The sequence below is a fragment of the Chenopodium album genome, chromosome 17 (assembly GCF_948465745.1).
Source record: "Chenopodium album chromosome 17, dcCheAlbu1.1, whole genome shotgun sequence".
Classification (NCBI taxonomy): Eukaryota; Viridiplantae; Streptophyta; class Magnoliopsida; order Caryophyllales; family Amaranthaceae; genus Chenopodium; species Chenopodium album.
This window is the reverse complement of record NC_137850.1, coordinates 46024107-46051028: the sequence shown is the minus strand read 5'-3', so window position 1 is coordinate 46051028 and position 26922 is coordinate 46024107. Positions and strand designations below refer to the sequence as shown.

Here is a 26922-nt window from a genome sequence, read left to right as displayed (position 1 = left end):
TATGCACCTCTTAAAGTCGAGGAAGCAAGAAAGACTGGTTCTCATCGAATATTTCATTCAGACATTCGCTATGCATTATCAAGCATTCGTAGGTTGGTTGCTCCAATACCCCAAAAGAATGGGTAGCGCTTGGCAAGTGATAAGGGGGATCATCCAACATCACATCGGAGTATTGAAGTCATTCGGGCTCCTTGAGCTGAACTGATGGTCGTCGCAAAAGGATTGGACTAGCTTGGTTTTTACGATACAAGAAAGTTGTTAAAAAGGAAGGTGATTAAGAGAGGCCGCAGTCAAATGGACAGTAGATATGCACTTGGTTGAGGAATTCACGTCTAATGTTTTGTACTGTAATAAAAGTTGATAAAGAAAAAATGCACTTATTTGCTTTAACAGCTCAACTTTCCTATTGACAAGCCAACAATGTTGCTCAGGGGTTGGCCGACAAGTTTGTAAAGCAAGCTGCGAGCATAGTTACACACTTAGAAATTTACAATCTTATACAAGTATTTAGGAGGAAATAATTATAATCCTGAATATTAAATGTTTTCTTTTCGTAATTATCAACTTCTTCTAAAATATCACATACTACATCAAAGTCTTTTTTTTTTTTTTTTTTTTTTTTGGATCATACACACATTATAGTACAGGAAATTAGCACATAACCAGATAATGAAATAATCTACTACTACTGCTAAATCATCGAGAAACGAATCTTAAGACTAGTTGATGCGCATTTTGCTCTTCTAACTTGATTTGTACTTATCTTAAACTTACCTGAATCTATGTGAATCTTTTAGAATTTATTTTAGTTGTAAAATAAACTTAATTAGCCCTTATTAAACTTAATTTTTATGAAATAAGTGAAAATAAGCTGAATAGAACATCACCTACTTTTTAATTAGTCGCAAATATTACCGTTTGTGCTTTTACATGACTATTCTTTTACCATATTCGGTAGTTTTTCAAATTTAGTGGTAGTCTCTTTTTACCAAAGAAGTTCCAACACGAAGGAATCAAATTGTCCCCATAAAGTAGATATTTATATGGGGATCGTCCATCTAATGCAGGAACTAATAAAGCTTAATTGGCACAACTTTGTTTGTAGGCCAATAAGGGTATCTCTTCCATGTTCATTTTCAACACCCAATTCAACATAATATGGATGAAAATCCAGCTTTGCACTACTTCTCCTATGATCAGCTTACTGTTTATCGGAGCTAAAATTTTTCAAGATCTATCGAGTTATGATCAAACTCAGGAAATCGTGGAATCAACACTTTGATTTAGATATATGTCATGAATAAAAGTGCTAAGTCATTAGCTGATATATACTTCGTATACAAATAGTGCAATTTTACATAAAATTCTTATTCCCACATACAGAGTAATAAAGCACGTTATTTTTCATGATCAACCAAACAATTAGTTCAATTACAAAAAATAGAACTACTCGAGAAAAAGTACAAGCTTAAACTCATGTTACTCGAACTCTCACCTTGGGAGTTTGGGGAAACTGGGAAGAGTAACAAGCAATAATTTCCAAAGGGGAAAAAGGCAAGTACAAGTGGTTCTTAATGCGTCACATGCAGGTGGCCACTTTGTTCATATTAGATCTTCCAAAAAAACCCTACATTCAACTCCCACAAAGATAGTCTTGTTCTTGTAAAAGGACAATACCATAAATAGTAAGATAGCACTAAGATCAACTTTTCCCAATAATATTATCATCTAGGGACAACTTATTCCACAAAACATCAAAATAATTTTAGTTAATTTTTTATTCATTATTTTTTTTATGGGAACATCACAATAATTTTTTTACTATTAATGATGTAACTCAATAACCCAACTTTAATCCACTTTATAATCTCCTTCATTTAAGCCAATCACCTACAAAAAATTTATTAAAAAGACTTAAACTTTTTTTTTTGGGTGGTATCCATCTCATTGGACATGACATGAGATGATGGAAAGATCATATCATTAAGACATAAAAGCCTATTATGATACTCGTTAGTAGTTAACAGGATATCCTGCTAATTAGAGAAAAAAATAATCCATACGATAATGGCAAATGTTATGTCCACCCAAAACAAAAGGATCTAGGGACTTAAATAGTACACCCCTACCTTAATTATTGACACCTTGAATAATTTTTTTTTTTTTCTTTTTTTTTTTTTTACAACTAGAATAATTAATCTATGAAACCTAGAATAATTGATTATGAGGGCCTTTTTTCGGTTCAGCTAAAGGTTGATAATTTGAGCATTTCCTTATGTTGTTTGTAATTATATATGATTACACTATTATTATTTTTGACAATTTTACCCCTCCCCCTCTCTCAGCCCTAAGCGACAAATTGACCACCGCTAGCCATCCAGCCACTACATACACCCAACAAAACCATCCGATACTTCCACCACATCCTTCACTAATTACCAACCACTCCCACGAACAAGTTCCAAGTACTATAGGATGCGAAGGTTCCAAAAATAAGGGACTAATACGAGGATTAAACCCCTAATCTTATCCTCTTAGATGTAAAGAGGTAAAAGAGCTTACCGCTCTTCCAACCCCTCATCCTCGCAAAATTTATCATCATTAAACTACCGTACGTGCAACATAAAATACCTACTCTGCTCCAATCTACTTAGCAGCTTTGGCCTTTTAGGCTTTCAGCCGGTGAAAGAGTTGCCCAGAGTTAAGTTCCAAGTACTAGTACCAAAAGACAGTACAAAGCATTTACAGCAGTACAAGAAGAGATCTATGGTACTAGGTAAAGCTAAGTACAGTAGTAAGTAGAGCACAAACTTAGTGGATTTACTAACAGACAGCAGGCAATTGAGTCCAATAGTAAGAAACATGAAGTTGTCAGTTGATAAAGTAGTTTGTAGGATAGTCAACTAGTGTTCCTTGTGGCCTACCTTTGAAGTGTAGAGTGCCACTTAAAGTTGGTATGATTTGATATGATCCAAGAAAGATACATTAAGGTGGGAATCCTAAGCTCGACATTAGCAACTGTTTCACTGACCTGAGTATTGTCTTCTGTCCTACCAAACATCACTATATGGGTCCTATCTTCTTACTTCAGATAATATTTCTAATCTTCCCTCTCACTTTCTCTAGTGTTATTCCTCCTAACTCTCTCTTTCTATCTCGCTCTAGCTCGCTCACTTCTAGAACAACTCTTCTGTTTAATACTCAGCAAAACAACCATCAGCGAAAAAATTTGATCCTGAGGGTTGCAGGATATAAAATATGATAGTTCAGAGTGATATAGTGACAGGGTTAACATCTAACCAAGATCAAGCTGTCCAAAAAACATATTCGGACATGGAGGAGAGCAGTCAAGGGTGGCTAAATCTGGGTTTGACAACAAAGCCGGCTTCTATAGCTGACGAACTGAGTTCTTCAAGACCGGTTCCTGCTAAAATCTTCTCATGTAACTTCTGCATGAGGAAGTTTTTTAGCTCCCAGGCTCTTGGGGGTCATCAGAATGCACACAAGAGGGAAAGGGGTGCAGCAAGAAGATTTCAATCTAAAAGGATGATGTCGATGATGGAGTTACCTGTTAACTCACTTATGCAACGATCACTAGGTGTGCATCCCCATTCACTGGTACACAAACCACCAAGAGAAGATTATCCATTTGCTGGAAGATTTAAACACTCAGATATAGGAATTGCCACTCCTTGGAACCAGTTCATAGCTGACAGCACAACAGAAGTGCTGTGGCCTGGGAGTTATCGCGTGAATTTGCAACCAGTTGAACAGCAACCAGAGGAATCGAAGCTTGATTTGAATCTCCGGCTCTGAATGAGTTTCAACTTTTCAAGCAATCTTCCTTACCTTCACAACCCAGGTTTTTAATCAAGCATCAAGGACACGGCTTTAAGTGAACCAAGCCTCTGCAAATTTCAAGTTCAGGTTTACAACTTCCCAGAGTAAGATTCAGAGTGGTCCTACCTCTAAATACTCGCAAGTGTTAACTGTACAACCTTCCACTTGAATATAAACAGCGTGATGCCCAATAATTATAGATATGCTGAAGTACTGTAATTTACATAATCAAATAATGTATATGAAATTTATGCATATAAAAAAGCCAGTTATCTTTAAATTCTCTTCTTTACTTTTTCATCCTCAACATGATCATCTACATGGTTAGTCATATCTGAAATGATCAAAGGACAACTTTCAGGAAGAACACAAGTCTAGTTCTGGACTTCCCAGCGGTCCCTCAATAATAACTGGCAAACTTTCAACAGAGAAACACCTCGACTGTAATTCAACTTAACTAAAGAAAAATAACCATCAAGGTAGTTTTCGTGCTAAACAGCTTTTTTTAGGTGTTTCAGAAGTAGTCCTTTAGCTGGTGCGGACCAATCGAATTTATGGCTGCAGTATGTGAATAATTAGATCTCCACCCCCAAACCGTCTACAGACAGGCCAATCGGGATCCTTCCAAATTTTTTGTGATTTTTAGTTATCGTGTGTGTGTATCCACCCAATATATTGAACAGATGCAACCAGACTAATTGAAAAGCCAAGATGGTCAAACACACTTGCACACAGTTCACATCAAAAGTCATCTAGTTAAACTAGAGGATGTAGTTGTAGGAATCATCACATCAAGAACTAAAACCACAAAAGTCTCATAAAGAGGGGGGGACTACAGGTCGGAGAAAAGGCTTCTTTTTCAGAAAAAAATCTAGCCTCAGAAAGGACAACTGCATAAATTCCTATACTTTTCATGTGTTTGAGAAGATAATGCAAACTGCAAAGCGTGAAATAAATAGATGAAAGTTATTGCCAACAATATCTCGCATGGTCAAGGACATTATACATGTCAAGCCTTGACGATTTGTTTGAAAAGAAGACACATGAAAAAGTAAATAATCACCACGGAAAAAACTACTGAATGTCATAACTCTCTGCAGAGGGAGGGGGTTGAAAACCAGGAAACGCACTCGGCAGAGTCAAGCACACAAATGACAAGGTTACATAAATCACTCAAGCTCAGATTCTTCCACAAGGAAAAGAAAGAGTGCCACAGAGTGATTGCAATGTTAGAGTCATCTTTAGGTAGTCTAACTAATGTCAACAACAAGCTTGCAATCCCAACAGCTAGGTCTAGTTGCTGGTGTTAAAGAACTCAGATATTCGGCTCAGCCTCACATGAAATCAGAATAATATTATATAGATAAGACGTAAGAATTTAACAACTTGACTCCAGAACTAGTTTGTATACCAAGGTGGATTATTGCAAATTTTCAAGAAAAAAAGTAACCAACATATATTCCTTGAAAAAAGTTTTTTTTTATTAAGGTAAGCTTAGGCCCCACCTATGTTACTTGGAGAGTTGGAGTCTTTCATTTATATATATGTCGGATCCTCAGTATTCCGAATGTTTTATTTATAAAGGTAAGCTTAGGCCACACCTATGTTACTCGGAGTCTTTCATTTACATCTACAACGAATCCTCAATATTTCGAAACAGATAGACAATTAAATTTTAAACACTTTATTTTGGGACATATTCATGAATTCATAACTTTTTTATTTCTTCACAAAATAGTCGAGTTGGACATTGTCACGTTGAATAGGTACTCATTTCTAACATGAGTACTCAAAGCCAAGTAGCATAGGTCAATATTAGGTCCCCACTTAACTCTATATAACGGGTGAGGGATGAGATCATAGCTTACAACCTCCTTTGATCACCATCTCACTAAGAGCAAAGCCATTGGTTGCCAAGCCAATGGTGGTCATCAAATATTTAATACATATCTCTCTCTTCCACTTCATTCATGCGTATCATGCCCAATTCTCATATGCACCCATGCCCATATACCCTCATTGGTTGCCCTAGTTATAAGTATTTTCTTTTTTATACTTTTACTCTTATGCACATAAAACACTAAAAAGAATATTAAAAAAAAAGAAAAACAATATAGGCCAATTATAACAAGACAAGTGGCGCACCCTCATCTTTTTCCCACCTTTTGCCAGAGGTCATAGCACTTTCCTCTCCAAAAATGCTATTTATGTATTTTATAATATTATTTCATCTACTCTCTCCTCATGCCCATTACAAAAGGGCAACATACGGCTATGCTCTTAAGTGGCGAGAATCAAAACCATGATTAAAGTCGTGGAACGCAGTGAAATCCATTGCCCCCTCAAACAATTTTAGTTCCCAACAGAATCAATACAGAGGTGGAACCTTAGTTATATTTGTTGAAGGCAGCCTAGAATATACCAACAAAGCATTGCCACTATGACAGCTTCTGTTTGGTTTCGCAAAATTGAAGGCTTCTACTGGTCTCAGTTCCGAAGTCATTTCATAGTACATGGCCATTATAAATTTATAAATGCACCTTTGATGCCTTCACGTGGTATTATAATGTGCTTACCAAGCAGACAACCTTCCATGCCTCCATTAATGAACTCTATAGCAAAATAAACATATACTTTAAATGCAGAAAGAAATTCTCATTCAGAATTGCATCATTATGTTAGATGGGTATAAAAACAATTTCATTCCATTTCAGATTCAGTCAGTATACTAGTGTTATGAATAGCCGCTGACAAATGAATGTTACAGCCTTACAGGTTGGTAGTCTTGGTATTGAATATAAGCTTTTGTGTTTTATGCTTGATGATAGGGAGCCTCTCGCTGATGATGCTTGGATCATTATATGAAGCAACATCAACTGGATACCCTTTCTGCAAGATATAGAGGGAAATTAATACAAGGGCAAAACAGTTGCAGAAATCCAAAGCAGTAAATAGACAGTTAAGGCCTTAAGGGATAACACAGATACTTACTGCAGCCAAGTCACTGAATGAACACTCTCTCCAGCAGCTTTCCCGAAGAACCACAGGGAATGAGTTTTCTCTAAAAACACAATGCAGGCGCGTGTCTCGAAGTCTCATAAGCACGCCATCAACTCTTAGCTAAATGGAATTTAAATCATGTTTAGATAAGTATGTAGACAGATGAAGCAACAGATGAGAGTAGATCAGTATGCTCCCTATATCTAGTACAATTATTTTGCATCAGTACAAAAAAGCATGGGTGAAGAGGAAAAGACTCAAGCAATTGTCTTATAACTACTATCCCAACTAATTTTCTGTGAATTAACAAGTCAGTGAATTGATCTCTCAGTCAAGAATCTAACAGAACTATTCTTCTCAGTTGCATGGGTAAGAAACATACATCTACTTTTTTTTTTCCTTTGAATAGTACATACATCTCCTCCTCTATACCAAAAGTGTTATTAGAAACAATATGGACTTTAAAAAAGAAGATAAATAGAAAAGGAAAGGAAGATATAAATTTCAGTACTCACCCAAAATCTTAAGAGAACGAACCAACCACTTGGCATAACTCTCTGCAGAAATAAATACTCAGTCCTCCATGTGATCAAGGAACATACAACAATTTCATAATTTAATCAAAATATAAAAAATGTCAGAATTACCACTTTAGCAGTCAAAAGTGATACTCCATTGTCGGCTAATTCATCTTCATATAAAACCACCTGCTCCAAATGAAGAGAAGCATTAAAATAGGGAATAATACGAGTACATATTTCATAGCAACAGAGAAGTGCTGAAGGATTCAAAGGTTGAAGAAAGTTTGAAGATACTTAGAAGAGATCATCTAGTTTAACTTTCTAAAGAGGTATCTTAAAAGTGTGGAGACAACTGTGTGTTTAAGTATAGATCCTAGTCAGCAACCAAAGAATAAGAGCTCGAATTTTAATATAGTATGATGCAAGCCTTAGAGTTTTCGATGTAAAGCAACATATACAAAAAGCTAGTGCATAGAAAGGAGAAAGTATGTAACAGTGCATTAATGAGTCAAATTAGAACATAAAGGAAGAGAAGTGAATAACCAAAGAAAACAATGTCATTTAGTGCACCATATGAAAAACGAGATACACATGAAAACTTGTTACAAATTATATGAGAGAAATGTCAGGCATTTATAACAAGAACATAGTTATATTTTTCTGTCATATTAGCAAGTAGCTGTTATAAAAGATAAAGGTGTGTGGAGTTTATAGACGCTTTATCACATGCGGACCTAGACCAAATAATGCACCATTTATGAAGATTGATTACATCGAGACAGGTACAGAAAGTCTCGGTTGAACTGTTCAAGACACAACAGACAGATTCAATATCCCTCTATTGGCAGTTTATAGTTGCTTTATCAATACTAACCTCATCATAAAACAGAATGGGTTCTTTCGAAGCCAGAGCCACCATATCAATCTTCTCCTCACAGTCTTCCCAACAAAGGCTGGGACCACCATCTGAAATGTCCCCTCCAACCTGTTTTGCATAACATTCAAACAAGCCACCATTACAATCAATGCAAAAATCAAAGAACAAGTTTTTTAAAATCTTAAATAAACGAGAAACAAATTTCAGCCTGAAAATCACATCATAAGAAATACACATGGAGTGGAATATGCACAAGAAATATGGACAGTTAAAATTAGAAGCAAAATTAGGGAGCCACACCTTTTCACTATTTGTGTCAACCTCTTCACTCCCACAATAAGGAGTTGTGAATGTGTAGTCATAGTCCAATATCACCTGTTGAAATGGTTGGCTGCAAAAACATAATTCCATGCAACAGGGTTAGACTTCACTTTAACAATTGGCAATATGAAGCCAATCAAATGTATTGCTACAAAGTAGTTATATGTGATAGGTCAATCAAGAGCATACACATTCAGCCAGTAGCCCAGCACTGGACAGTAAATAATTATATATTTATATACACAATTTCCATCTATATTAAAAAAAATTACTTTCACCCAGCTCAAAATGAATTTCATCATTTGTTTATAAAGCTTGTCAATATCACTCGTCATATATGAGCAACTTTAAAGAAGAAAATCATTTCAGATTCACACTTTGGAACGCAGACCAATTGCATTACATCCCACCTTTTCCTTTTTCTTTCCGGGTGAAGGAATGGGAGGGGAGGGATGATATCCGATGGAACGGCAGGAAATCATTCACATGCAATTTTTGGCGACATTAAATATGTCTACAAACTTCCTTCAACCTTTAACATTTTCCTTTTGGCCACAAGCAATTTGGCAGAGTAATTTAACAACAAAAGTTGTATTTGTGGTTGGCTTCAAGTGACTTGAAGCCAAGCAAGCTACTATTTTACTAATTCAAGAAACAGAGAAGATATTTTGTTCACTCTGACTTTCAATCAAAATTATTTACAGGTTCCAAATCCAGAGGCCATGTAGAGTACTCTCATGAGTCACAAGTCATGAGCATGTTTATGTTTAGTGTAGGAAGGACGAAGAAGCAGGAAAAAAGATATCCCCCCCCCCCCCCCCTCTATTCTGAAGTGGCCTTTAAGCCGAGTGTACCATGTTCAAGATGTGTAGGGAAAAGGACTTCAACAACAACCAAAAAAAAAAAAAAATCATCATATACAGGTTCATTTACGAGGTAAGGGTGGAATTTGGAGCAGAAAGGTCATTGGTCATTATACCAACTTGTTAGCTTTGTGATTTGAGAACATTCAAAGAAATGTCAGAATATTTCACAAGCTTCCTTTTGTGTTAACACAGCCAGGGGGTTTCAGATACATTCTCTTTTAGTTCTTAAAGCACAATGGACAGGTTATCTCACACAGATAGTTTTGGAGGAAAGACATGTAGTTTAGAGTTGTAATCAGCTTCTTGATATAGTTACATATAGCATTCTCATTACAAGAAGTGAAATATATGACAGGGACAAAGTGCAAAAGCAACAGACAAAGGCAACCACAAGTACCGAATACGAGAGGGCCCAGTGACAGCAGGAATACAGAAGAGGATACTCAAGTAGAAGCAACACAATGACCATTGATCATAATGTTTTTCCTAAACCAAAAAATAGGGAAAAAAACATATACTTTTCCAAACATTTCAAAAGATGCCCAGATAAAAGAAAAGTGGTTAAAGTGGATACTCAGCACCTATTCAAAAGTTGGGCTGACGTTTACTATGATTGCTCATCATTTACCGAGCATGTTATATTGAAATGTTATGTCTGTTAGGCATGTAATGATACACGAGATCTCAATTTTAATAATTCATTCAGCTAACCTTCTGAATTTCCATTTTGCTGCAGCAGGAACTTCAACTGGTGGTAAGGCTTCTTGCTTCCAGCCGATTAAAGCATCAAATGCGTTGAAATGAATTTTAGTACCACTAGCTAAATGCTTAAGAATTAAAGAGCTGTTTCCAAATATCATCTCAGGAAAGTGAGTTGTCTTTAGTTTTTCTTCCCAACTGCAATTACAAAATATAGAACCACCAGAGCAAAGTTAAAATAGGGCAAGAAACAAAATTCATATAGCACTAAGGTAGTAATTAAGATCAGAAGAAAGGATTAGTTGCAAGTTGAGTACGCACACACGCTGACATGCATAGAAAAAGGTTAAGAGACTGGCACACCATAATATTGAGATAATTTTCTGACATTGACTCTCCAACTACCACGACTCCCATGTCTAACAGTGGATCCAAAATCTCAAACAGATACTTGTATATTTATTGGTATGATCCCTCAAAATACTTAAAATGCTAATAAAAATACATTAAAAAACTTTCTCAATCTGTGTAATGTACTTCAAACGAGTCTGACACTGCTGAAAGGTCATTGAGACGGTTAATTTTTCTTACAACACTTCTGTTAAATTACAAATCTTCCAAAGAAACAATTCACACTTTCAATCCAACACCACAGGTAGGATAAGCATGACTAAATGACTCAAACATCTTCCTCACTCACAAAATTCCCAGCAGTATATATTTAAGCAGAAATCTGCAGCATGTAGCAACGAAAGAAAAGAGCCCTTTCCTTTTTACTTTTCTGGATGAGAAATACATAAGAATGCCAAGGATTCAAGACTACTGCATTCCCAACTATAAGCATCATGCTAAACTGCATACGGCATGACCAATCATCAAAAGTTGGCCAAACCCATACACAAGTTTAAAAGATCAACAAACAAAAAGATGGTGCTCAGCTTCCTACTATTTCAAACTAAATAACTATAAGTTTGAAACAAAAAAGTTGTTTAAATTGCTAACAACAAAAACCCGAATTAAGGAGCAAAGTGTTGACCATAACTAATACGTAGTAGCACAATTCATGTTTAGTAGATATATATATATAACACAACTGAGTGACAGAAAGTCTTAGAAGAACCTACAGGCCAGATACAAAAATTCTCTGCCGTGATATTTTCTTTAGATTTTCCAAGCATGTCACAATGAAGAAAAGCCCCGGTAAAATTCCACACTATACACAACTCCCCAGTAATGTAAACGGTGCAGTCTAATTAATACTTGCACTTCTTAGATTATGGTACAGTGACTAAAAGTGAATGATAAGTAAGTGGTCAAAGTTTGAGTAATGATCACCAAGATCATACATGATGTTACTTCGCGCATACATGAAAATTTTCAAATTAGCAACAAATAATCATCAAAACACATCTCGTATCGTAGTTCATAAACTTATTACAACTAGATACCTAGGTTACTCTGATTCAGGTAAGTTTCCAAGTTTCTATAATTTCCAGTGTTGAGGATCCAACAAGAGAAGTCGAGGTAAAATGAAGAGTCCAAGTTGCATAAATAATGATCAGAATCAAAACTAAGATTCAGCAAGAACAAAGCGCACAAAATAAACCTAAAAAATAAAATTTCCCGTCCTTAATTTTCGACGATGCTAAACAATTAACCTAAAATGTAAGTCAATAAATTCATCACAACTAAGATAATTTCAAGCTGACCAAAATTCCAGAAAAAAATGTAAAAGTGAAATGGAAACAAGGAATTAGAGAAAGAAAAAGAGGTAATACAGTTGAAGTTCAGGAGAAGTGAGGATAGAGCGCTTGGAAGTCTCGATCTCCCAGCCGTGAATACGCAACCCTCGGCGTCCGTCGGTCAAGGCGGCGCCTCCGGCGGCTTTGATCTCTGTCTCGTCGATCTCCACCTCCATTGCCGCCACTGCTGTTGCTTTTTTTCTGTTTCCGGTGTAATTTGGGGAAGAACAATTAAGTGTTTTGGTACTCCCTGCAAAACGAAAGGGGAAAACTCTACAATTGTCAAAGAGGGTTTACTACTTTACATTTCAAGCATTTGGGTAAAATTCATTTTTTTTTTTTGTTTTTTTTTTTTTGACACAAGGGTAAAATTCATTTTAATAATCTCAATTTTTTCCAATTTACTTTAATTAATCTCAATTTTTAATTATTCTGTAATTAAAAAAATAAAAGGTAAGTTTTCTTTTTTCAATTCTAAAAATCGGTAATATACTGAAAATGTTAAAAAAAAATTGTAAAAAAATATATATGTGTACTTCGTATTTGTCACGTGTCAATACGTGATTAATCCAAAGAGTAAAAGACAAAAAAAAATAAATTAAAATAAAATAAAATCAAACCAACAGCCACCTACGTTGGTGGCCTCCCCTCTCACCGCCCCGGCCACGCCCTCCCCAGCCCCAACACGCTGGAAACAACCCTCCTCCCTCCCCAACCCGAAAGCCACCAGCCACCTCGACCACTCCCACACCGTCGACCCCGCCCTAATCCTGACCCCTTTCTCTCTTTCCCTTCCCATCACCACTGCCGACCAACCCCCACCCACCGGCCCTTTCCCCCGTCGTTGAACATACCCCGACTCCCTCCTAAAAACACCACTAAAACCCACCCCCGAATTTCAAACCAACCCCTGCCTTGACCTCTTTTTCTCTAGCGTCCCCTTTATCTCTCCTCTTCCTTATTGAAAAGTAATAAATGTTTCCAACCGTATCTTAATAAGCGTTACACTTACCAAATGAAGTCGTGTTTTAATACGTGTTACATTTCCATTTTTGGCAACATTTTAATATTATATCTTTCTCCTTTAATAGTCCCCACCCATTCCCACTACTAATATTTTTTTTATTATTTCTTTCCTCTCACATTTATTATTTTTCAATAAACTATTAACCACACTATCTTTCTTTTACAATTTTTTTAATATTCCAACTATCCACTTACCTCTTATTTTATTTAAGTCAATTAAATTGCCTAAAACTATGTGCCGGTCAAAGTGTAATACTTATTAAAACACGGATGGAGTATGCAATATTGAACCATCATATCCCCAATTCCTCATATGATGAAAAACTCAATAGGCTAAATATTAATTATGCAATATTGAACCATATATATTAAAAGTAGTTAATGGTGTTTAAATATGTAACTAGTTATTGGTTCAGGCAATGCCCCGAACCATTATATAATTGCAATTTTGATCAAAATTCAAGTTAAGTGGGTTAATATTAAACAATATTAAGAAGTGAAGGAAGATATAATTAATGACAAAAAAATAATTAAAACATCTTGTGGTTACACATTAACCGAATATATAACATTATTTGTGGTTACGTGATTGATAATGCTATAACAATGACCAAATCGTTCACGTATAATTACAAAAAGTAATTTAATTAGCCAACTATCTATAATGAATAGAATATAATCAATATAGAACTATTATACTTTCTATTAATATGAGTTTAGGGTTATAACATAGCCGTGCACAGTCAAAATAAGAAAAACATTTAGAATCACATAAAGTATAATATTATATGCGGTTTAGGGTTAGGGTTACTTATTAAGGGTTTATGGTTTATAGTTAGGGTTTAGAATTAAAGTTTAGCGTTTAGGAGAACGTTAGGGTGTTTAGGGCTTTAGGGTTTAGGTTTAAAGGTTCGTGTATTTAGGATTTAGGGTTAAGGGTTAGGGTTTAGAGTTTAAGGTTTAGGGTTTACGGTATAGGGTTAAGGGTTTAGGGTTAGGGTTAAGGGTTAAGGGTTAAGGGTTTAGGGTAAAGGTTTAAGGGTTTAGGGTTAGGGTTTAGGGCATTTTATCCAAAACTGTATTTACCTATTTGCCCTTGGAATTAATTTCAAAAAAATATGAAAAATCTTTGAAATTTAATTATTCTTCAAAAATATATATTAAAATTTCCGATCTCCTTCCCCATCAAACAAAACCCAACAAAGAAAATTTCCGAAAATAATAGAATTTCCAGTTATGTTAAGAATTAAAAAAAATATAAAAAGGCAAAGATGAAGTTTTTATTTTGTCAAATATTAAAAATAAAAGATATTGAAGATGTTTCGAAAAAGCAAAAGATAAAAACGTTGTTTAAGCTGTGGTATTGGTTGCCGGTAACAACCGTCACACCACCCAGCAATCTTTGCGAAACCACCGAAGTAATGTATTGCCCCAAGTGACCAAACTGGTAATTTGTTTGATTTTGGCATTCACTGCGTTGAAGATTCGAATAGTTGAGAATCCCAATTCCAATTCGAAATCTAGGAAGAATTATGGAGGATTTCAGGAAATTTATAACCCTAACCCTAGGTTTGGATTGAATTCGTGAATTTGGGTCTCCTGCGAATGAATTTGATGGGTATTCGGGGAGCAATGGTGGAGGTGGGTCATCATCTGGGTATGGATTGGGGGTAAAGAAGAAGAAAAGGAGGAGTGCGTTTGCGGAAGCTTTAGGGGAGACCAGAGACAATACAAATTTTTACCTACATCCTAGTGTAGGTAGAACTCCCTACACCCCTCCCCACTGCATTATCCTACACCTCTCCCCACTACATACATCTCCTCCCATCCTTCCCCTCTCCCATCCCAAATTATAGCAGCTATCACCGATTCACCGCATCTTACCTCCAAATTATATACAATATCCATCTATATTAACTCTAGAGAAATCCATTTTCAACAATCTCACCGCCATTATCTCCTTCCCTGACGACATTATAAACCTCGCCTCGTTCGTATAACCACCGTTTTATATAATCCGATTAAATCACAAGACTAATCACTTATAAACACTCGATTCCGATAAGGAATCTCGGATCTTTGAAATTAAATTTAATGGCAGTAGCACTACAAGAAAATAACCTTTTCGTAGCGATTATTTTAACCTTTAGTATCGATTGTAATTGCAACAAAAAGCTTTCCCAACAAATGGTCATTCGATACAATATCCGCCGTTGCCTTAACCTTTTAGTAGTGGTTTTCAATATCGCTGGGGTTGGCCTCAATAATCGATACGAAAAACTACATCCAATCGTGGTGATTATTAATCTTTACAAGATTCGAACATGCAACCTCAAACTCTTATACTAAATGTTTCACCAATAAGCTATGATATATTTTATGTATTCTTTGTCAAACAATATTTATATATCTAGTGTAGAAAAGGTTTTTCGTATCGATTTTTGGGATTTAGTGGCGATTGTAAATGATACGATTTCCCAAAATTATATAAATGTGCAAAAATAGTGTGGATATGTATTATTATATTTTCCGTATCGATTTTATATGGGAAAACCATGGCGATTGTAAAATGATACGATTTCCTTAATTATTTCACAAACATACTTGCATATTGTAGCGAATATACAATCACTACAAAATAATCGTTACGAAAAGACAATTTTCTTGTAGTGTAGCAATTGTGTGCTCCTGGGCAACAATTGTGGTTATGACCGTAGTCATGGTTATGGTGGTGGTAGATGTATCTTCCATTATATGGAGTAGCGGCGGGAAAATATAGGAGTTGATATTATATCCCATCACCACCACCATGGATCGTTTGTCACGGAGGAACGACGGCTTAAGCTAATTTGGGATGGCGTAGCGGGGTAGAAAATCGAACAGGGGAAATTGTTGGCAAACTTTTATAATTAAACATATAATATTTTTAAAATGAACATTTTTAACATTTTTTAATGGTTGTAAATGAACATTTGTTTTTATTAATTGTAAATGAACATTTATTATTTTATAAATGAACATTCAATTATGGAGCATTAAAATTAACCTATTGCGGATAACATGTTACAGTTTAATTATTTGATCAATAAAACAAACAACTTTCAAAGGATATTTTTGAAAAATAAGCACTATGTATCTAAAAGTCAATAACATAAAAAAAAAAATTAAGATATGTCAATTATAAAAATATTTAAAACTATGCAAATGAACATATAGAAATATGAATATATAAATGAACATTAATTATATTAATAATCTATTAACATGTGAATAACATCGTACTGATATATAAATGAACATTTACCAAATTGAAAATGAACATCCATAAAATAGAACTTTCCGCTACGAACTAAATTTACAAATCTATATTCATATGAAATAGATTAAATTATCAAGAAAATTGCGAAAATTTAACCTTTTTTTTTAATTTTTTGTGTCCAACAATTTTATAAACTAATAACATACCACAAATTTACAAATCTATATTATACTTGTGTTTTCGTTTCAAAAATCAACAAAAACACTTACAATTTCGATTTTCGACTTTGTTTTGGTAATTTTTTTAACGAAGTGCAAAATTTTCTCATATATTAGACATTGTGCTTGATTATTGCAGAGAACTGTAACTTTTTATTGAAATTTATTTGCAAATATAAGATTTTGATGAGAGAGAAAATGGGGAAATAAAATGAAAAGATGAAGAGAGAGAATTTGAATGGTGGATCGTTTTTTTTTTTTTTTTTTTTTTTTTTTTTTTTTTTTTTTTAATGTAGTTAGTGGGGTATAGATTGTTACTGTAGCAAGTAGGTAGTATATGGGATGTAAGGAGTTGGTGGAAGGAAGACTAATAGTAATACAGAACCGTTTTGCATGAGGGGTGTAGGTAGAAGACCCTACACTAGGGTGTAGGGCTCAATAACTATTAATATTAAAAGGCCTGGTTTAAGCCCAAGAAGCAAGTGTGCTTATAATCTACGGAGTATGTGCTAATAATTGGGGCCCAAACTTTCTTTCTCCATAGGACCATAGCTAGGTTGCACGAAAACGGAAACGAGAAACTGAAACGCGGAAATGTAGAAATGGGGAAACGTAGTTTTTAAAATTAAAGAACGAAGGGAAACATGAGATACTTAATATACATAAAATAGATTATAGAGAAATCACATGTTTTTATAAGAGGAAGAATAGTAAATGAAAATAGAGTTATGTAAATTGAAGCTCTCTTGAAAGAGTAAGTGAGTTTAAAGAGTAAGAATTAATAATTTTGTTAGAAATATTTTTTTCAAACCAATGAAACATTCTTAAATATAAATTAGAGCTTCGGAAAAGTTTCCACAAATGTCTGAAACGAAAAGGTGTTGGAAACAGGAAATGCAAACCCTCAAAAGAGTTTCCGTGCATCAGAGGGCCATATATATAGTCAATGTAAAATGAAAAATTAAGACCATGGATGTGAGTCTTTAATCAATAAAAGTTGTACTTTCACCGTTTTCAAAAACTTGTAATAAAGGGTCAATTTATGTTAAAAATATAAATTATTAGAAAGGAGCTCGTGACGATAAGCACACGTCATGCATGATACATATGTACCCCACCTCACCCTGTCTTGCATCTTTCTCCATGCAAACACGTCTCAAATTAAGAGCAACATTTTAAATAAATTTTTTATCTCTCACAAATATTCTCATTTGTTACCCAACTACAATAGTTGGGTAGCCATTATATTTCAAAAAAAAAATATTCTCATTTGTTGCAACTATTAAATAACGGAGTAAACTATGATAGCAATTACTTGTACCTTATATTTTAGTACTTTCATATCCATTCAAATACATTTTCAAACATTGCTTTATTCACATCAACTAATTTTTGCTAAACTTACGTTTTTAAAGCTGAACTTATTAATTTTTTTCTAAACTGAACTCATTTTTACTTAACTAAACTTATTTAGGTTAAAATCTTAACAAATGTCTCAAGGATTGAACTTAACGATACTGAACTTATTTTACTAAAACTTATTCAAATAGGAATAGGACCTTAAATTTTTTTTTAATTCTTTAAAATGAGAAAGTAAAGAAGACTCCTTCCTTCCACTTCCTTTCATTTAATTTTTTTTTTTTTTAATTTCGAACCAAACATTCTTTCAATTTCCTTTCTTTTGGATCCAAATCCCTTCTACCAACCTTGTTAGGGATTTCATATTACCTATTTAATAATTCAAATATGTTAAAATATTCTATTTAGTCATTTTATGTAACTTTAATTAATAAAAGCAGACTCTTATTATAATAATTTTGCAAATGCAATGGTTATTTAAATAAATAAAAAATCGTGAAAGCAATGGGAACTGCATATGAAGTTGATTGTTTAGATTAAGTACAGCTTTGTAACAAAGAAAGTACATTATGTTTACTGATCAAGTAATCATTGATATGTTCTAGTAATACAATCAAGCAACTGTGACTCACTCTAGTGATATTAACCTTAATTTGATCAGCATGTGACAAGCTCCCAATTATAGATTAGTGCAAATTCCAGAACTGCTCAAGCTTGACTCAGAGTAGAATAATGTCCTGAAATTATCTTTGTTGCTACAACATGATTAGCAGCTTCGGTACAATGAACTTCATCCCAATATATAGACTGTGACACATTGCTGCAGATGCTTGAGCCTGGTTGCCCACTTGTCGCGTTTTTGTCATAGAAGTATGGAGCCCCATGACCACAACAGGCTCCAAATTGATTCTTTAACAATTTGATGATTTTGTGTGCGCTAATAGTATACTTTTGTACTTAAAAAGAGCACAGCAAGCTTTCAATTAAAGGATAATTATACCATATTTTTCAACATAGATTATGACAGCATCGTCGTACACCGATCTTAGATTTGAGAGGAGCAATTGACAAAGATGTACACATCGCACAACCATTGATAGAAATCTGAATTCATGAACAAATTGTCTACCTGTCTTCCATGCAATGAAGCTTTAAATAAACTTAAAAAATGACTAAGAGATAACGCAGAATATCCAAGGTTTGAGAGAGCATCCACTTATATCTCAAGGTTGTTCTGCTTCATACCCTCCAAATTAACACTACAATTTCCATGCATGCAGCTAAACTATCAACCTAAATGACAAGCATGTACAGATTCAAATCAGATGTTGATCCACCAAGTGTAGACACCCAGGTGCAACTTCATCAAGCATTGCAAATCTTAAGGTCTTGCATGTCCTATAACACTGTGTCAATACAAAACTTTTGAAGACTTAAAAAGGGCCCCTATATTGATAAATTTCTAGCTAGCACTGTCATGCAATTTGAAAGGAAACAGACTTACAGGCTAACAGCTAAGTTTTGTAGCTTAGAAAAGTTACAAGAGAGCAACCCTTATTCCAAAGTCACTTCAATTCAAATCACAAGATAAAACACGTCACTTGAGCTACAACATCCAAACCAATAACCATGCCAATAACAAGACAATAGAAAAAGGTAGACACACTGGAGTATTGCCAAAGAAAAGAGAAGTGATAACTGAAGCAAAAAGGAGAACAGACTCACCCAATTTCAACATCTATTGCACAAATCTTTACAACAGATTTTCAAGATTAGAACACGATATCAGGGAAGCCTTTGCATATCAAAAGAATAACACTAATTCTGCTCAGCTTCCCTAACCACCCTCCCCCCCCCCCCCCCTCCTCCCCTCTCGCGAGTGGACAGCGCCCATAGCATCATCGTCTATTTAATATAAGTCACTTCTAGTATTATTCTGATCCAGAAAGATAGCAAGAATAATAAGCTGTATTTAAGGTCCTTTAAAGTGATTTGGCAAAAGTTGCAAGAGATCAAATCAAAGATGCGAATCAAATAATTCTTATTTCACTATACTCTAAAGTCTAAACTAATAAGCTCGTTTTTTACTAAATTAATATTAATATAGCAAATCGACACCAGTTTAAATCCTGTTCCTTCTACCTCAGGATCCTGGTTTTGAAAAATCTAAATTTACATTTCAAAACTATCAGAGATAAGGAAAAAAATTCCTTGCTAAATTCCCATGTAAAAATTAGCACATATTAAACGCATCATTTAGTGTAAATTTCAACGACTTTCATCTCGCAACCCTTTATTTCAATTATTCGGCTAAATCAAATAATTGAGCTCAATTAGTTGCATACTAAAAAGAGCTAGAAACAGCAACGACGTAATCAAAGCAGCATATAGTGTAAATTTCACCAATTTTCCTCCAGGAATATCTATGTTAAGTTCTTCGCCTAACTAAAATAATTCAGCTAAAAGTAGTTGCACAAACTTAATTCCTTGACAAATTGATTAGGAAAATAATATCCAAAAACAGCAACAATGCAATCAAAAATTCAAAAATTAAAAATCAAAAGGACAAATCATGAGAGAGAAATAAATTACCTTACAATGCCAATTCTCATGATAGAAATGGCAGACAACACGATCATTGCTTATGCACACGAAAACATCCAATTCGATCAAGATCAGTGCCTTTACGACGATGCAGAGCATGTTCTACAGGTAAGCAGCCAAAGGGCCTTACGTTGTGGATCCAGGATTTTCTCCCACCATATATGGTAGTTTGTCTGTATCACATCAATCACCTTTAAAATGAGCATCAAAATAGTCCCCAGAATAGCAAAACTAATTAACAGTTAGAGTGTTGACGGCTTACCTGCACAGCTAATCTGATTTCTTCGAGAAGGGATGGAATCTTTCGAGCAACAGGACCATAAGTTAAGTTTGATGCACGAAGAGCCTTTACAAAATCGTTTTGTCCAATGTCAATTATATATAATGCACTGCGGAATCCTTCTTCATCGATCAAGTCCCTTGATCCTGCATAGAATGTAAGCAATAAGTCAACAGATTTTCTGATCACAGGTAACGTTTCATAATTATGGACTTGTGTTCTACAGGAATAGAGAAACTACTGCTGCTAATAAGGTAAGAAGCTAGGCAAAGTATACCAAGTTACACGAGCTCAAGTGACTTGTTTTTAAAGAGTGATCTGGCGAACTTGAGCATTCAATGTAACTGGAAAGAACTCCGGCAGAAGGCTTGCACCCGCGACAGCAAAGTTTGACTCCACTGGTAAAATTTGGTGACAGTAAATCCAATACAGTGCACCTGCCACAAAATTAAACATGAAACCAAGCTATTTCAGCTAGCTCTTCAATAAAACTTTTAGTGCTACAATATGACTGCTCAGCCCCAGAAGATAAACTTAGTAAGATTTTCAAAGCCCTATTACATTTAAAATCAGATCATATAGGATGAAAAATGAAGGAAGGCATCAAGTACAGATGTTTATAATAGGTATAGTGACAAATAACAAATAAAATCTTGATAGTTTGGATAGGCTATCCTTTTTTTTTTTTTTTCTTTTTTTGAGTTTTACTGTATTATACACTTACTACCATGAAAATCATCATATATTTTACATTAAATCGGTCACTTAAATTTTAGGAAGCAATAGGAATTAAGTTTGATTAATCAACAAGAACAAGCTTGGTACTATATGAAATCTTGCAGTAGCTTAATTAACCAAATTCATTAAACACTACATAGGCTAATGATTTTCATATGGATACATTTGTGCAAAATATCAAGTTTTTGCATACAATTGCGAGCTATGGTGCAACAAAATCAATAATCAGACAATATAAGCAAATTCTAAACATAAATTAGCAATATCAACTCACTCTTTCGCAAGAATTTCAATGGAAATGTAGCAAAGAAGTGAAGTGCCTTCATCCCAATCAAGACCAGGCCAAGAAAGATCACGCAACACAGCACAGCCTCCTCAGATTCCTTAGTAGACCTCTACATATCAGTATCCTCAATTCTCCGAACAAACTTTCCACCTTTCGACCTAAATACCGAAAATTTGCAGTATAAAAATTGCAAAACAAAAATAAAGTCAATTACTTTAATAGATAAACATATATGTAAAACTACGACAACCAGCATAACAAAAGGCTCACATGTCCATGATGGGTCTTCAAGCCCCAATCCTCCACTCTACAATTGCCACCGATAACAAGCGCCTTGACAGGTACCTATTCAAATAATTAAAAAACAGAAGATAAGCTTACTAACAAATCCTAAACTTTTGAGAATGGATAGAGCTCATAGATCCCAGCTCCCACAATCAATCAATTAAGGCAATAACTTTCCTACACATCAACATATGAAAAAAAAAAATTCATTTTCATATTCCAATCAATGACTATAAAATCATTCTAGCAAGACAATACTGAAATACACTTGGATCTTTGTCATTCATAAATTATATTATACACTTAACATCTTGGCCATATCCTATTATTATATAGAATTATTTTCTGTGTATAAAATGCTAGCAAGCATGGCATATTAAGAATAGGTAGTTTTCTCAACATATAATAGAAGTATAAAACTAAAGAGTTCACTGATCCTCAAAGAACCTTGCAGAGTTCCTAATAAAACACCTCGGCCTAGGATAGGTAGTCTACGAAACCATTGATAATTTCGTAAGACAAATGCATCTTCAAGTTTCTTCAGATTTATCAATATACATTATTTCAATGGACAAATTTTACCTAGTTCCTTTAAGTGTCAATTTTTGCAATGTCTCAAATAAACACCTTTGACATAAAAGCAATTCACCATCAAACACAGCTTTCTAAGGTGAAACTATCAAACAGCAAGGATAATCAATGTTCCAGAGCACAACGAACAACCAGGAACATAAAAAATTCAACTAAAACCAATTATACAAAGCCTTAAACGTCTAAAACCCAGATACAATTAGAAAATAATAACTAAATCAACCTTAATGACCAGCCACTCAAAAACAGTCAACAACTTAAACAGCTCCAACCAACATAACGACCTTTGTTTGGGCTCATGGTAGCCCAACCCTCCTAAGCTATTTTGAGTTATTAGATACTCCCTCCGTATTCTAATGATCTGCACATATACTTTTTGGGAAAGAACAGGAATAATGTATTACTTGTATAACGGGAGTGGGGTCAAAACGCAAAAATAGATTGGAGAGAGGTAAATGGGATAAAAGTAAGGGAAAGTGAGAAAAGTAAGCGAAAGTGGTAAACCGACCGAAGCACAAACATATACACATATGAAACGGAAAAAGAAAAAACAACGGTGTGAGGCAACCATCAAGCGAACACTAAAACATAACATTTTCCAAGAAAAAAAAAAAGAAAAACAAAGGCCAACAAGAAAACAGATTCCAAGTGAAGCCAAAACCACACAAAGCCATGCAACTAAAACTCAGACAGACACCTCACAACAACTCAACAACACAGAACAAGAGAAAGAACACAGAATACATGGACCAAAAACCAATCCCCAGCAGACAAAGAAAGCAGGGCCTTCTAAACCAACCAGAGACGCACTACCCACCTCGCAGCGGAACAAAAGCAAAAAAAAAAAAAAAAAAAAAAAAAAAAAAAAAAAAAAAAAACAGAAACAGAAACAGAAACAAAAGAGTCTGCTAACCATTTGAAAAAGCAGGAGCAAAAGGAGAAGCCAGAAAGAACCGAACGGGACACCAAAGCTGAAAGAAATGCAGACCACCATTTACAAGAAAGCAGATCAGCTACTGACCAAAGAACAAACAAATACACATATGAAACGGAAAAAGAAAAAGAACAGTATTGAGGCACCCATCAAGTGAACACTAAAAAGGAACAAACCCACCCCCCACCCCACCCCCCACCCCCCCCCCCCCCCCCCCCCCAACAAAAAAAAAAAGGAAACACCAGCCTACCAAAACCAAGAGCAACATAAAACCAAACACAAGAAACATATCAGAAAGGACTTTCTGATGAAACTCTCCACAAGTAATCAAATGAAATCTTTGCAGATTGCTGCGCATAAGAGCATAATCAAGAGTTATTATTAAGTGGGTATTATATCTATACCAGCAACAAAAGTTACAATGTTAATGCAGCATTCATATCTATACCAGCAACAAGAGCACCATGCAGTCATTACCTTCTGCTTAAATGGACAGCCCAAAGAAAAGCAACTCCAGCTCCAGCTCCTTATCCTCGGATGCAGATCTTAATCATCAACCAAACAGCAATTAGTCCTTAGATATAAGGATCATCAAAGCTCTTTAACAGGTGTAGAACTAAGAACAAAAACTTTAAGTCAATGTACATATAATAAAAAGAATCACAGCAAGAATGGAGTTGTTGCTGAAAAAATGTGAAGAATGGAAATAACAAAGAAGCATTAATTTCATTATCAAAATTTATAATGCGGCTCCAGAATCTTTTATTAAGTTTGAACTTTTACTAAATCTACAAAACATCCATTATTCCATATAGTCAAGGCATTCGGTATAATATTACATCTAAAGTTATTCATTCTATCTCAAACTATCAATAATAATTATTAACATAGTACTTCATTACGAATATACCAAAGAATAAGCACATAACCAAATCGGAGTAGATAAATGTAGGTAAAGCAAAAATAAAATCCAATATACTGCCATTCTAAATTCTAAACCTTTTATCAAGTGAAGTTAAAATTACAAAGCAAGAACACCAAAACTCTAAAATTAAAGAGAGCGAAATAAGTTAATCATCATTGTTACAAGTAATACACAATTTTACTATTTTTATAGAACTAAAGATCTGAGTGATATAACTTAGTATACTTGAGAGATTTAAATGAGAGATTTAAATGACAGATTACCTGAACCTAAAAATTGATTTTGTTTGCAAATTCACGACCCTTACCCCATTAAGCAACAATATAAAAACCCTAAAACAAGAAAATCGAGCAAACGAACATGAAGGTCAAACAAACCGAACAAGGAAGTGTACAAAAAAAGTAGAAAGACCACAATCAAGAACACTATGGAATTATTCATTGTTAACATGACATGGCTTTGACTCAAGATTGCAGATCCAGTCAATCAAGTTTCTAACTCACACACACCAACATATAATAAACAAATTAAAGAAAGAAAATAACTCGGAGGGACAACGCAATATTGTGGAACGTGAATTTGCAACTTATTGATGCAAAAAGAATAATAACAATATTAACAAGTAAAAACTATAAGAAAGATGACAAAAATGATCAAAACAAAGAGACTAAACAGCTTGACAATTCGAAGATATTCTAAGACAATTTAACAAAAATTAACATTAAGACATACAGAAATGAAACCAAAACAAATTACCAATACAAAATATGAGTAGTGCCTGCAATTGAAGGTTGATTTGAGAGGTGTTGGCAGCTCCAACACTGCGTCTTTCTCTGTATATCGGCTATCCTTTCTAATTTGAATAACATAAGAAAATAAAAATGGAACACATACATGAGCAACAATAATAGTCAGATACACATCGTCACATCAAGTAAATTCATGATTTGGGAGCATAGTAGAATATTGCTTACTTGGGTAGCATTCAATCGAGCAACTCTCCACTTTCACACAACCTGATTACAAATGATAATCAACACCATATCAGTAACAAGACAATAGGTTAGTTGACAAAAGTGAGGAAAAGTTGAATGCCTCTTTTAAAGGAGAATACATAGTAGGCATCCTAAGATGCAGGATCTATCATTGAAGAGTATGAAAGTGTCTAGGGTGAAAGTGTGAAAGTGCCAAAGCACACTGTGCTTAGGTGCTCGGCACAAAAAACTGGCTCAAGGGCTGCACACAATCATCAACAAATTTTGCCACCAAAACCTACCTATGGATCAAAGCACATCTACCCACAAAAAACTGATCGCAACTTTTGAAAGTTTAAAAATAAAATTTATAACAAATACGATGATTTGCCCTGGCCCAACGAATACAGTCATGGACAAGAAAAAAATGAAAGGAACAGAACAAGTCGATGAAAGAGGAACCTTTGAAGCACAGTTTCTCGTTCGATGTTACACCGTGCGAAGCCAACAAGCCATCAATCCAATCCCGACCATCATGCCCAATATTTTCACCCTGGAAAAACAAAAAGAACCCAGAAAACATGAAAACACAAAGAAGAGATCCTGAAACAACTAAACAAACAATCGCATGTTGACAGTGTAAAATCTATAACAGTACGATAGATTTTTCCCCAAGACAAGTTAACAACTAAACAAACAATCGCATGACCAGGCGAGGATGATCAAACCCAAACCACTTCAAAACCCCAGCCGCTGAATGTGAACCCTAAACCAAGAAAAAAATCAAAAACTCCCAAACCAAATCATCCAGATCTAACACCACACTAAACCAACTCAATTAAAGCTTAAAGGAAGAATTGAGAAAAAATTAAAAAGCAGAAGATCATTCAAACTTAAGAAAATAATTAAGAAAGGAACACAAAACTTTTAATCCAATGCAGCAGAAGTTGTACAAGAAAGCTTCTCGAGAACAACAAATCTGCAGATAGAAGACGACGAGATCTAGAACCCGAGAAAAGGCAAAAGTAAACCCAACAATAGCAAAAAGAAATAACAATAATAAAACGAAGACCCAATAACAAAAAGATGATAAGAGAGTAAAAAGCAACCTTCGGATGACCTGCCGGAAAACAAAACAGGGACGACACAGTTCAGATCTGACCACGAAGAGAGAAACAGACTGAAAGAGAACGAGACTAACCGACGACGGCCCTGCGGGGCGGAATAGGTAGCATGTCTCCAAGGCGATCTCCAAGAATTTCGACCATGATGAGAGGGAAACTATTGACAGCGAAACTATCGAAGAAAATGAGTGGAGGAGGGAAGAGGACAGCAAAACATAACTGAGAAAGAAGTGGCACAGAACGTAAATAAGCAAAGAACCGAAGGGCAAAACCGGAAGTGGAAGTTACTGTTCATATGAACAGTGTATCCACCCTTGTTCACTTTTATAATGTACAGATACAATGATAGGGTTTTCTAGAAAAAATATGGGGGGTATAATGGGCATCCACATAATATAATAATATTACGTGACACAAACAATTAATGTCAACAGCAAACTTGCAAAATTACTC

At 34.8% G+C, this 26922-nt stretch overlaps 2 protein-coding genes and 1 long non-coding RNA gene across 9 annotated transcripts; 1 reads left to right on the top strand and 2 right to left on the bottom strand.

Annotated features, from left to right (window-relative positions):
• The first annotated feature begins 3152 nt into the window (after window positions 1–3152).
• LOC145588210 (zinc finger protein 7-like) lies at window positions 3153–4169 on the top strand. The gene has a single exon (XM_081644858.1). The coding sequence runs from the start codon at window positions 3259–3261 to the stop codon at window positions 3814–3816; it is 558 nt and encodes a 185-aa protein (XP_081500984.1). The 5' UTR covers window positions 3153–3258; the 3' UTR covers window positions 3817–4169.
• Window positions 4170–6474: 2305 nt separating this feature from the next.
• LOC145588209 (TIP41-like protein) lies at window positions 6475–12160 on the bottom strand. The gene is made up of 8 exons (XM_081644857.1): window positions 11903–12160; window positions 10137–10322; window positions 8539–8629; window positions 8236–8346; window positions 7488–7547; window positions 7356–7397; window positions 6832–6960; window positions 6475–6729 (listed from the first exon to the last, which is right to left on the bottom strand). Exons 1-8 carry the CDS (start codon window positions 12040–12042, stop codon window positions 6610–6612), a joined length of 879 nt encoding a protein of 292 aa, XP_081500983.1. The 5' UTR covers window positions 12043–12160; the 3' UTR covers window positions 6475–6609.
• A 6066-nt stretch (window positions 12161–18226) lies between these two features.
• On the bottom strand, window positions 18227–26718 carry LOC145589907 (uncharacterized). 7 transcript variants are annotated; one of them, XR_014101837.1, is made up of 12 exons: window positions 26455–26716; window positions 25808–25898; window positions 25346–25387; window positions 25128–25224; window positions 23924–23991; window positions 23426–23483; window positions 21907–21981; window positions 21625–21794; window positions 20890–21049; window positions 20595–20758; window positions 20321–20505; window positions 18227–19134 (listed from the first exon to the last, which is right to left on the bottom strand). It is a non-coding gene; the product is annotated as an uncharacterized LOC145589907 (long non-coding RNA). The 7 variants fall into 7 exon arrangements; XR_014101839.1 differs by having other exon boundaries at window positions 18227–19021; window positions 26455–26715; XR_014101835.1 differs by having other exon boundaries at window positions 18227–20505; window positions 25150–25224; window positions 26455–26718.
• Window positions 26719–26922: the final 204 nt, after the last annotated feature.

Excerpts from the sequence above, each read along its gene's own strand:
- LOC145588209 (XM_081644857.1), bottom strand. The coding sequence starts at position 12,042 with ATGGAGGTGGAGATCGACGAGACAGAGATCAAAGCCGCCGGAGGCGCC. Across the intron at positions 8,630-10,136 it reads GCAAAATGGAAATTCAGAAG|CCAACCATTTCAACAGGTGA; the intron begins GTTAGCTGAATG and ends ATGTTTTTGCAG. Across the intron at positions 6,961-7,355 it reads TCGTTCTCTTAAGATTTTGG|CTAAGAGTTGATGGCGTGCT; the intron begins GTGAGTACTGAA and ends AATTCCATTTAG.
- LOC145588210 (XM_081644858.1), top strand. The coding sequence starts at position 3,259 with ATGATAGTTCAGAGTGATATAGTGACAGGGTTAACATCTAACCAAGAT.